The sequence below is a fragment of the Trachurus trachurus genome (assembly GCF_905171665.1).
Source record: "Trachurus trachurus genome assembly, chromosome: 3".
Lineage (NCBI taxonomy): Eukaryota > Metazoa > Chordata > Actinopteri > Carangiformes > Carangidae > Trachurus > Trachurus trachurus.
In genome coordinates this window covers 31,687,403-31,700,281 of record NC_139893.1, presented here as the reverse complement: position 1 = coordinate 31,700,281, position 12,879 = coordinate 31,687,403, and the positions used below count along the sequence as shown (strand labels likewise).

At 40.3% G+C, this 12,879-nt stretch overlaps 1 protein-coding gene across 1 annotated transcript in view; it reads right to left on the bottom strand.

The window, feature by feature from the left end:
- Window positions 1-12,879, bottom strand: part of LOC311007263 (protein kinase C-binding protein NELL1-like) — a gene marked incomplete at its 3' end in the record, with an annotated part of 272,144 nt that overhangs the window by 14,072 nt on the left and 245,193 nt on the right. The window contains exon 16 of the mRNA XM_084000380.1: window positions 4,110-4,250. Coding sequence (XP_083856506.1) covers window positions 4,110-4,250 — 141 coding nt within the window. The remainder of the gene's footprint in view (window positions 1-4,109; window positions 4,251-12,879) is intronic.

Sequence of the window (12,879 nt, the reverse complement as noted above, 5' to 3'; positions counted from 1 at the left end):
ATTGTAGAGGGAAAAAAATCCTGTTAAATTGTCATTCGTACTTATTTCCCCTGCTGGCTTCCAGCCTAATGCCGCATAGAGGGAGGAGAAAAGGTGGCGGGTGTACTGTCACAGCAACGTGCACTTGTCTGGTTAAGGAGTAGCGCACATACAAGAACACAAGACACACAGCACACACTTGTCTTATTGCTGTAAAGTCAAGGAAAGCAATGTTATTAATGGTGTCTCTTAATGACACAAAAATAAGTACTTTCACTAATCACACAGCATAAATCATATCCCTAATCTGCTGAAAGCCTCTGATCACAGAACACAGTCAAGTAAGTTAATGTCCAATTAGACTTGACTGATGTGAATAACGTCTCTGTCATTTGCTGCAGATGTGAGTTATGTGTTGATTTTATGCGATTACACAATCTTTCATTTTAATGGCATGTGCTTTTGTTTGCAGAAAAATGACAAGGGTGAAAAGTGGTGCAGTTGTGTGTGCTACTTATCTGTCACCTGTTGTATGCACATTTACAATTAGCTTGTGGACATCGTTGTAATTTAAAGGTACAAAGAGCAACGATTTCACAAAAAGATATAAAGCTGGTATATCAAGTAAAACTAAATGCATCAAAGTGCTATGGAAAGTGCTTCAGAAAATACATTGTGACAAGCAAGTAAGTATGTGACTCATGAGTGAAAAGATGAGTAATGGCAGGAGATGAGAACATCAGATCCGTGTGGGCCTGTGCTATTCTGTAACACTCCACTAATTAATATACAGGACAAGTCTGATGCCATATTTCCATCATGCTGTCATCATCTTTTTATTGCATCATCATGTTGTGACCTCATTTGGGTCATCTGAACCAGAGAAAGCTGAGGTCACAATGACTTCACAATACACAGTCTCCTTTAAAGCTAAATCAAGGATTGAATGGTTTGATTTTGGTGGCCATTGTGATCACACATTTTTGGCCAAAATACACAAACTAACATTCCCCGAATATGATAAAAGGAATGATATCCTGTGTTGGTTTAATGCCACAGGAGAATAAAAGCACCAGCAACTGTTTATTTTTAACTTACCCACTGCTGCTGGTTGCCTTGTGCTAACTCTGATGAACACTTGACTTTTGTGTTGTTGGTGCTACACAGCACCCTTTTAAATGAAAGCTTGGCCTGAACATTTTGTAGCTTTCTCTTTATTGCCACCAGCTTCAATTCACAATTGAAATCGTGACCCTACAAAATTAATGTCAAAATAAATCAAGTTGCCCACACAGACACTTTTCAAGCCACTCCTGCACAACAGTCCTTCCCTGTTGATTTGTATATTAAGTATGTTCCAAGTGTCCAGTGCTTCTCAATAATTTGCTAAATCTGCTACTTCTGGTGAAGCTTAGGAGCTATAATCTGACACAGAAGTAGTGCATTTACCTCTGTTATGGAGAAACTATGAATATTAAAAAGATGCTGAACATGCAGACCAGAGCAGAGAAGTGGATTATGCTGTGTGGAAGTTCTGATACTGCAACATGGCTTAAAGACCATTGGAGTCAATTGAGTGCTGTGCATCTAAACTACCTATAGCCTAGCTCCCACCATCAACATAGCACCAAGGTGAAAAGCTTTCATAGCCAGATTTGAAATCCTTTTGGAAACCCTGCAAATAACTGCTACCATGCTAATTGCTTTAATATTCCCACTATAAAAAAACAAAACAAAACACATTTTAACTGTTGTATTATAATAACTCAACAAGTCCCCCTTTTTAACAGATTTTTTATATACATATTATGGGAAGAAAAAAAAAAACGTTGTCTAGTATGCAAATTTAGGTGTTAAAACTTTTAGTGTTAATAATATTGTACCTGGCTCATGTGTGGCTCATGATGATGTGATAATTGCTCTGTTTTGTCTATTTTTTTATCAATGGATTTGGTTACGTTCAGCTACACTGATTCACACAGGAGTTTAATAATGAGAAGAAAAAAACGTTTTGCAGTAGAAGCTGTGGTAACGAATAGATTACTCTGAATGAAAATATTTGAATTTCTGATTGGGCAACACAAAAAATTTGAGAAAAACCGCAAAGCACACACAGCAAAGCAGTTTTGACTGGTGACTCTGTGTGGTGACATGACATAAAGCTGTTGCAGAGTAGTCAGACATTGGGTACTGTATGTTTTACCTCTGTCCATCACTGTTCTTGAACTGAGAAATGATTTTGAGTGAAACCACTTTTGGGGGAAATGTGCTGAAATCGTACCTCTCCCCTCAAAGGAACTGACTGCTGATGCTGCATTTTGATTTAAAGGTTAAGTGGAGGCAACAGCGTTTTACGAAGCCAAACTGCCCTGTTTGCTGCATCCATTACAACTTTACACTGGTGCGTAGGCAAAATTTACAGCAGTGTCTTGGAGGGGTGCTAATTACCTGCCCTAATTAAGACAGAATGTCATGTGTAATATGCTGAACAATGGAAATTCATGATATGCAGGTGATGTCAGTGCCAAGAATGAGTAAGAAGTTGGTGTTTGTTGCCATAATGTATGTTAACACTCTAGGTCTCTAAACTACTGTCAGATAGTGACCATGTAAAAGGGGATATTTTGTCAATTTTCTCTGCCTTTGAACAAGGTTTCTTGCTCTGAGCAGGTTGGTGACCTGACAAGAACTTCAGCCACGGTTGTCTTTATAATACAAAAGGTTATAACACACCTGCTAGCTATGTAGTAATGGCAAAACCTTACAAACAGCCCCTTTAAACATCACACCTGCTAAACAGTAGCATGCTTGAACAGATTATGTGAGCATATTAGCCATTTATCTCCAAGCGCAGCTGCATATCAGCATCCAAGATGCATTTAAATGATATGATTTCAGTGTGAAGCAGGTCATAGATCAATGTTAAAGTTTAGCCGTTTAAGTCCTGCTGTTCCTCCTTTGATCTGCAAATCACAACCTGGTGTTTACTTGGGCCTCAAGCCTCATTAAAGGTTTACCACCACTGCAACCACTTAATACAGGATGTTGCTATGAATGTATAGCTTCCTCTCTGTTCCCTGGCCTTTAGACTATGACCAAAGCAATGCACAACTCACAGAACCGCAAAACCATTAAAAAAAGTGTGAAATATTCATTAGAGCACAGTATATGACATCAGTGACGTATCTTTTTAAGTTGAGGAAGTAGGACAACATTTTTTAAAAGCTTAAATCATATCAAATAATGTGGTGCTTAAAGGTTTTACAGCTGTTCACATTCTCCCAAAACTTTTATCAGTCAGAGCAGCAGAACAAAATGTCTGAGTGTGCGACTGACAAGACAGTAAAATATTAGCTGATTTCTTGCTAATTGTTGCTGCTGTGTGATCAAATCAAGCCATGGTGCAAAAGTTCTAAGCAGTGTAAAAATACTGTACAAGTGTCTGATTAATATTGTTGTTGCTTCATTAGACCATTAACTCAATCTGACAAAATATTTTTCCATGATGTGTATCTAAGTGTTACTAATTTTAAAGTCAGGCCTCACACTGTACTCTCTTCCTCCTTTCAGTCTATCATCAACACTGTTTCTTGACACAAGAAACACACAAGCCTGGTGTTTCTCCTATTTTCGACTCTGCCTCACCATCATTGCAGGCTAACACATGTGAGAGAAGGAACATCCAATAGCAGTACAGGGCTGATGTGTGTTCCTCATGAATTTCTCATTATGGGCTGCGTGCGACTTTGACCGTGTGTGGTTAGATCTCGAGCTGTGAAGGTGGGAAGACCTCTGATTAGTCTCCTTGTAATCCTGCTGGGTGGCGTGTTAGAGCTGGCAGAAACGCACCCGTCACAGATTTCAAAACAGGATAAATGACATAAATAATGACAATCAAGCAATCATGTAGGAGACCAGAGATGAAAGAGACTTTAAAAAGAAGCCAGGTGGTGACAGTGTTCAGAATTCCTGAGTAATTGGACAGAGAAGGAGAAAGTGGGAGGGAGAGGTGGGGGATTGGTGGGCGGTCTGTGGTACAGTAGGTGGTGGGCATGAGGCAGAAACATAAAGTCTGAGGAGCTGGTATTTCAAACGGTGATAAGGATGTTTGCAATTCAGTGTATGCTCACCAATGCAGGAGCTCCCATCGAGCAGGTAGGAGCCATTGTCATGGAAACCACTTCTGCATTCACAGTGGTACCAGCCGGGCAGGTTGACACAGCGGGAGTGGTTGTGGCACTCAATCAGGCCCTCTGCACACTCATCAATATCTGAGGACACACATGCACAGACACACACACACACAAACAAACAGTAGCATCAGCATCAGTCTCTAGATTAATTTTGCTGGCAACAACTATGAACCTGAAACTTCAGCTCAGTTGTGGCATTCCTTTTTCCTGCTCTTTGATCTGTGCTAGCTGCAAAGTTGAAGGCTGAACCAATCAGGGCAAATAACCACAGCCAACATCTCTGCAGCAGACAATCTTTTAGAAATCATGCCATTTGGCAGCTGAGTGGTTTCCCCGGTGCACCTCTCTATTTCTTCTTCTCACACATTTTATCATTTTGACTCGGCTCGCTTTGTCTGCGGCGTGCAGTGTGCACTGCACACACGTGCACACTGCACAGCACAGCCCAGAGGTGTTAAGTCTTCACTCTCTCGAACCTCTTGTTAATTATGTATGCTGTGAGCCCCGCATCGCTCTCATCTGCAACTATCGTGCTCCTGGCTGTAAGACCTGACCTGCACACACACACCGTGATGGTTAAAGCACGACCTTCGCTAACCCCTTCAGTCACCTCAATGCAAAGCATAGGAAAAAGGGAAAGGTAGCAGTTGGCTCCTAAACCATCTGTGGAAATCACAAGCAGTCGCTGAAGGAGGAAAATCTCATATCTCAACAAGAGAAAGTGCAGCAGTTTGTGTAATGACCAGGAGGCATTTCTCACATTATGTAACGCACTGTACTGTAAGAAGGTTTTTATAAGCGAGCAAAGCTTGTAGAGCCATTTTATGTGTATGTGTACAGTTTATAAAGTAGTTGCAAAACTTCAGTTCTGTTTTTGCAAAACTGCCACTAACAAAGCACCAACAACAACCCAAATAACATGTATTTGTTCTTGTGATGGCGACATTCTCAGGTTCCCAGTGGCTCACCTGTTCAAACCAACCCCGAGAAAAAGTTTTATGTTGCTGGTTGTTTACCTCCCTTTTCAATGCTGTGTCTCCTTGTAACCATGGTGACCATGAGTTTTTCATGACAATGCTATGAACTGTGGGCAATTACCTCAGGCGATGTCTGCAGAAAAGTAGACTTATGGAAAGCATGTGGGAAGTGTTCAAATGTCTGCAGAGTGCCCTCGTGCTCAGTGTTTGTTTTGTTTTTGTTTTTTTTCATATATTTTGGGGCATTTTGCCTTTATTTGATAGAGAGGACACCAGATTCGGGATTCGAACCAGGGCCGGCTGCAGCGAGGACTGTAGCCTCTACATACTGTATGGGGCACCTGCTCAACGTGCTCAGTGGTTTTACAGTGGGACAACTTCAGGCCTTGTTTACTTTGCAGGACTGCACCATTAAGTCTGTGAATGTGTCAGGGAGGACACTGGGATTGAGCCAATGTAAATGTGATTGGAGGGAATGGGAGAAAGCAGTTATCGCACTGTGTTGGGGAGACTTAAACTACATGTAGTGGAACAACATAGCTTAGCTACAATTTGCTGTAACCTGCTGGTAGTGAAACTATATTCATATTTTGTGCTACTACTTTTTGGGTCATTTTTTGTAGTTTAACTAGCCTACTCAATTTACAATCTACAAGTTTGGCCAATAACATGACATATTTTTTGAACTCTCTTTGAAGAAAGGCATGAATCATGTCATGCCAAGCCAACGCTGCCTCTGATTGGCTTGCCCTGGCGTTCCTGTCATGATTTTAAACATTGTTGTTCAAGACACACCGATCTAGTATATGTCTACCTCTTAGTATTTCTTATTACATATTTAGTTGACTGATTTACAAGTGGGTATTGGGGTAGGATTTTCATTTTCTCTTTATATTACCCAACATGTCTATAGATTACCCAACATGTCTATGGTGAACCATAGCTTTTTCAGTTTATTTTTCTTTTAAAAAATAAAACTGAGTTGCAAGGCATATTTCTGCTGGCATGTGAATTTTTGGTTTCATATACACCACATTGATTTATTTAACACTGAGTATAAGTAGTTGCTAAAGCTACTTATTTTTTAGCTGGAGTTTGACAAACTACTGCCAGGCTGAACTATGCAAAGTAGCTTCCCCAGACACTGTACATCCTATAATGTATTTGTCTGTACAGAGCCGACACTGTGGGAGCAGAGATCCATTTGTCAAACGCTTCCTTCCCGCATAAAAAGAATAACCAAACTGGCCCTCTGATCCTGTGTTATGAACACATTTGTGTTGCTTCAGCCCTGCTGTGGCACCTTTGGCCAGACCTTAAGAGCATGCACACACACACACACACACACACACACACACACACACACACAATCGTACACATGCAGTATTTATCTGTGCACAAATAAAAAGGGAGACTCGGGGTGAGCCGTTTAGCAGTGTGTGTGTTGTAGGTGTGCCGTTGGGCCGGTGCACTGTAGGTAATAAGACGTGACAGCTGCCGGGAGGACTGCCCTCTGTCAGCCTCTGAGGTCAGAGATCCAGTCAGAGCTGAACCAGAAGATTCTCTCTCTGACATTCCACTGAAAGATGGCAAGATTAGAGGTGACTGGTGGCTGAGAGCAGCTAACCCTTCAACAAAAGAGCAGTGCTGTGTAGGGAGCACGAGAGGGCACGAGTCCACGGGCCTGGGCTGGTTACAGTGTGTGCTAAAGGTGCTGCAATGCAGTAACGGTTTAATCCAGTAGCGATTAGATTCCTTCAGTGGGGATTAAGTGCATTGTTAAGTTTCAAAGTATGACCCTGATGTGGTTTAACAGGATTATTTTTTACACTTCCAATTTGTTATAGTGTCAAAAGTAATTGAAGTAGTAAAGATTGACACCATCTAGAATAAAACTTCTTACATTGTCCTCTCAAGCCTCAATTTGAGAGACTGAAACCAGTGCATGTTTCTGTGTGGTCTCAGTGACAAGGACACAATCCCACATCAGGCTCCCACCCACAAACACTGACAATTATATTCATCACAACAAAGGACTCCTGGTTTTTACACTGAGGGGTAATGATAGGACAGCATGGACTATCTGTCCAATTTTGTCCTTTATTTTATTTGATAGCTGAAAAGCACAAACCCAGACAATGATACCATTTTTATTACAGTATATATACAATATACTGTGTAGGCTATATATTATAAAATGTAAAATTCCATAATCTTATTTTTTTTTTAAATATGGGTATGTGCAAGTTCAGTGAGATCTGGCCTGACCAGAATGCATCTTGTTCAGGTAGCAGCTGCCATAAAAAAGACACCTGCAAATATCTGTCATTGCCCAGTAATAGCCCACTCTGCAGTAACAACTCAGACTGGTCTTTGAATTTGGGTGGTAAGGACACTCGCTGATAAGTTGAATTCTGAGCCTGTAAAAATTTGTGAATATCAATTGCTAGTTTTTATTCTTACTCAAAGCAACTCCAACTTATTCTATCCTCAAACTTAAAAGCAAGTGTTAACTCAGCCCACTAACGTTACGATATCAAAATGTTGTCACAAAGATGGTTCTAAACCAAAACATGTCCAAGCAGTCATAGGATAAATGATTCTGCTGTGCAAGTAACTCTAGTACTCATTTTCCTTAATATGTTTCATACTGTATATCTTTTTAGTACAGATGTGACGCAGCACTGCATGTCCATATGACGGTTGTGAACGGCGCTCAATTTTCTTCGTCCAAAAAGACACACCAAAAAACATCCAAATACCTCCATACTGCTCGTCTGTAATGTCCCTCTTGTATTGAAGCCCCAACATGAGAAATTGTCCCCGTTCGCAACCGTCATATGGACATGCAGTGCTGCACGGAGCCCCGCTGTAACTCAGAGAAGGCACGGAGGACTCTGAAACTTCTCCCAGCCCTTAGTTGACATGAGGGTGAGTAGATAATGAGTGAAATTTGAATTTTGGGTGAACTATCACTTTAAATACATTCTTAGTTCATAATGACCTGAAAAAGTCTTACATTGAACTTGTTGAAACCTGCAGAAATCACAGAAAACAGTGAAGAGAATAAATAAGATCCTACAACAGGAGGCTAAAACCATTGGACTTGGGTCTAATCAGATGAAGTGATATGAGATTTCATTTGTGGCTGTTTGACTTCACAGTCTCCTCTGTTTGAGTGCAATAGAGCAACTGTATAGAAAAGGACAGAAGAGGTAGGCAGTGAATACAAACATCTTGAAATAAAAAGTGCAACTGCAAAGTGCAAAGCAGCAGCAGCAAAAAAGAAAAGGAAAACATTTTACATTTGTTGTTTTCATTCAGCACGTCGTGGTTGCAGAGCTTTTAAGGGTTATATGCAAACAGTGAGAGAGCTGAGTGTCTGTTTAACCCTGCCACAGAACAGGGCTGTCATCAGTCACTGTGGCTGCACAGAGGAGGCTAACAGCTGCCGGCAGTTTTAATATACACCACAGTCACACCACATATCACTGCATATGGCACACAGTCTGACTGATGAACCTACAGCACACTGCAAATCTCGCTTTTGATGCAACTAACAAATTCGTTTTTTGTCACTTTTGCAAATAATACACAAGCTTTGGTATAAATTAGGATAACGGCACAAAGATTTAATTAAAATGATTTCATCATCCATTCGTACATCAAGACATACATGCTTTACACTGACATATGTGTTTTTAGCTTCTGTTCCTTGAGGCTAATGCATACCACTTCCCTGCTTTGCATAAACAAATCACCACGTTCATGTTCTTTGTGAAGAAAAGCAATAATGCCCAGTTTGAGCCTCGACGGTACACAAACAACGGGCGCCGGCGCTGCCTGCTTCTCTAATAACAATAATCCTGCCCTGCTCTCCAGCATCTCCCCATAATTTAGAAGATGTTTTTCACTCGCTGTTACAAAACACTACCACTTTAATTATGAAGTACATGAGGTGTCGCAGTTTTTCTTTCATCTTCTCATCTCCTTGTCTCAGTCTGCAACCGTTCGTTTTCCCTGCCTCTCCCCGTTTCATCTGTCCCTGTGTTTTACTGCTTTCATTATGTAAAACATGGAACAGTGACATCACTGAATTAGGAACACACCGACTATGAAATTAAAAACCGCCCGCTTTCAGCTTTTAGGTGGTGTGAGGGTGTTTAAGTCTATATTGGGTGAATGCTGCAATTTAAGGACGGGACATGTCACACCTGTGGGCATAGTGGGAGCTGTGGGGGGGTGCAACATTCTTACTCACTCTCTACATTACATATACACACACATTTGTTGGTAAAGATAGTGGCCATCCATCTAATGCCAGCCAGGTGGGAGACAAACCTAAACATTTTTACATGGGGTTGTTTTAGATATTCATGCAAAATCTGTGCATGTTCCAAGAGGTAGCATGAGGCAGAGTGGCAGAGCCATGTGTTTCTGTGGGCAAGGCCACCAAGAGAAAACAAAAAACAACATGAAGAGTTCATTTGCAAAAGCAGATAACTTTTTTAATTATTATTTACACCAGGTGATATCAGTCAAACCAAAGTTGAGTGGCTTTGACTAAGGAGATGAGATGTAACAAACCAGACGTATCTCAAAAAAATAAAGCTTTATTGAAAACAACACTATGCAAAGAATAATTTACAAGCGTTAGCTCTTTTTTTTTCAGAATGTTATTTATCTGCTTTTGCAAATGAACTCTTCTGTTTAAGATAGTTTTAGAAATGCCCAAAGAGACAATCTAATATCTGTTTAAATGGTTGGTTCATGTAGAATATCTTCAGGGGCTTGTCTTCCCATGAAAACAGCTTTTGCCGCTACATTTTTTGCCCACAGCAAAACAGAGCTTTGGCTCTGTCTGCTGGCGTTCCTGCTCAGCTCTTCTGACTGTACATATGCTGATCAGAATCTACTATCCCACACAACCCCAAATCAAAAAACCCAAACTATACCTTTAATGCAAGCTAATGGTATCTGATATAATCTAGCTGCATCAAGCCTGCATAATCTCAAGCCTGTTACTGTGTCCTGCCTGTTTATTATGGAAAAACCACAAGAGGCGTCAACATCAGCCTCAGTGACAGATGATGATGAAGGTAATGTTGAAAATAGTTTTAACGTTTGCCCTGATCTTATCAGAATCAAAAATGCTTTGTTCAAAGCCCAGGGGAAATTAGCACTACGCTATGTGAACGCTGGGGAATACAGTGTGTTACAGTGAAGGGTGTGTTGCTACAGACAACCAGTGGTAGCCACTGTTTTGTTGTGGCAGAATTTGGTTGTTGAAACAGGTCTAGCTTCTCATGTGGCAGGTCAAAGTGAAGAAGTTGGCTGCTGCTGCACAGTTAATATGAAAATGTCCCCCACTCTGTGGCTCACCCTCTTCCCTTAAAGGTCGCTACTTGGTTGGCATTTGGTAAATGGCCTGAATTTGCATTTCAACGATTCCTAAAAAACAGAGCTCCACACAAAGGCACCACACAGATTTACTTAATGAGGTAAGTCAGTGATCACAGAGACTCAATTCACAGCAGGAATGAGAAGGATTTGAAACCAAAATGTCCCAGAGACAAGGACAAGGACTGAATCAGGCGACTCTGGGTGCGGCACAGGTCTAGACGAGCATCAGCAGGGAAGAAGACTCATTTCGTCAAAGTGCTGTCAGTAAAGGATCTGCATCAGAACTTCAATGAAACCTTCAAGTATTTTTTTTTACTTGTCCTTGAAATGTTGGTCTCTTAAAACTGGACTTGTCCCTGCACTCTACATAATCATTTCAGTTTGAAGTTCACATCAGGGAACAGCCTTTTTTTGTGACTCAACCCCAATACAAACTGCACACCACAAGAAATGTGACTTCTGGCTGCACCGCATCTCCTCATGACTGCTGTAAAATTTACATCTTGAAATGGAAGTGTTCTAGTTTAAAAATAGAACACCATCCACTTCCTCATCACCTTTCTGTTATTCAATGCCCTTTGCTCATTAGACCTCAGAGACCTTGTCTACATGGTTCCACAGTCATGCCCCCCCCCCCCCCCCCCCCCCCCCACACACACACACACAGCCACAACCACACATACACCTCTATTGCGTATAGTTTTGTTTTTCATCAACTAGAGCAAGCTCATCACTTTCCATTTTTAGAAACATTATGTGGCACAGACATTCTCTGAATTATTTTTTCTTTCTTTTTTATGTAGTGTTATTTTCCTTTAATGTGCTGAGGGCACAACAATAAGTGCTGTCAGAAATAAGTCTGTTAAGACTTCAGGCTTGATTTTTTTTTATGATTTCAGATACTACTGACTTTAAAGAGTTCATTTGCAAAAGCAGATAACTCCGTTTAAAAAAAATAAATAAATTGTTTTTATTATTTACACCAGGTGATATCAGTCAAACCAAAGTTGAGTGGCTTTGACCAAGGAGATGAGACATAACAAAACAGACATAGCTCAAAAAATAAAGCTTTATTGAAAACAACACCATGCAAAGAATAATTCAAAAGCTTCAGCTCATTTTTTTTTCAAAATGGCATTTATCTGCTTTTGCAAATGAACTCTTCTATTATTATTTTTTTCATTTCAAGGAAACAAAGGACAGTCTGTAAATAAGCTTTAGCCAAGGCTGTGTCTCAAAGCTAACTGGCCATGGTGAGTTACCATACAAAAAACAAAAAATTAACAGTATACTAATACAGTCTCACATCTTTAAAAAAAAAAAAAAAAAAAAAAAAAGGATCTCCATAGGTTTTTGAAGCTGTGGGTGATGAATGTGTTGCCATTTTGGCAGCGCTGCAGTTTCACCATTTAACTATTTGGAGCTGGCATCACCTTTCCTTTGAAAATCCAGTGGATCTGGATCAGAGTCCAGTCCAGCTTCAATAATTGAAATAATAATGTAACATTACGAAACATTATTAACAGTTATTTTCGAGGCAATTAATTTTATAGGACGAGCTACATTCTACAGTGATTTCAAAAGCACAAGTAGTTCTGAGTATTTGCCTGCTGTGTTGTAATGTTACTTAATTATACATGATTATTTCATAGCGTGAGTACAATAATTCACGACTGTACAGTCACCATGGAGGAGGAAATGAGCTGTAGGTAGATTAAAACTGTTTTTGTACCAGGCTGTAACTTTCTAATGGCATGACCTAAGTCTTAAATAGCTCTATATCTTAACACCACGAAAAAGCCAAATTGCAAAGGGCTCATCCACTGGGGATCATTAAGGTGCTCTAAAAATTCAAAGAAAGATAACTGATTTAGTGTCACACTTGTTTTAAGTGAGTCCTATTCAAATTTAATGGTGAACTGATAAGTTGTTGTTGCAATGAGTGTTATCTGGAACAGCCAATGACACCACCAATAAACTGTCTGATCTGAGAGCTGTGATAATTCACAGCTGAAATCATAAAGACAGAAATATCTAATTCCACCAGGCGCCTGGATCTCCTTTTTATTGGAGAGCACATGTTGTTTAAAATGCCATCAATCACCCGCCCACTAAGACCTTTTTATTTAGATGTAATAAAAGCTCATTTCATTCACACACACTCAATAATTCCTCTTGTTCAATAGGGTTATAGAGCTATTTGTTAACTGCTGTGCATGTACAAGTGTGTGTTTGTGTGAGAACAGCCATTTATTCTCTTTGTCTGTGGCAGTGAAGTGGACAGGTGACCTTCCTGTGGAATGGGGCTCGAGTACACACACACACAC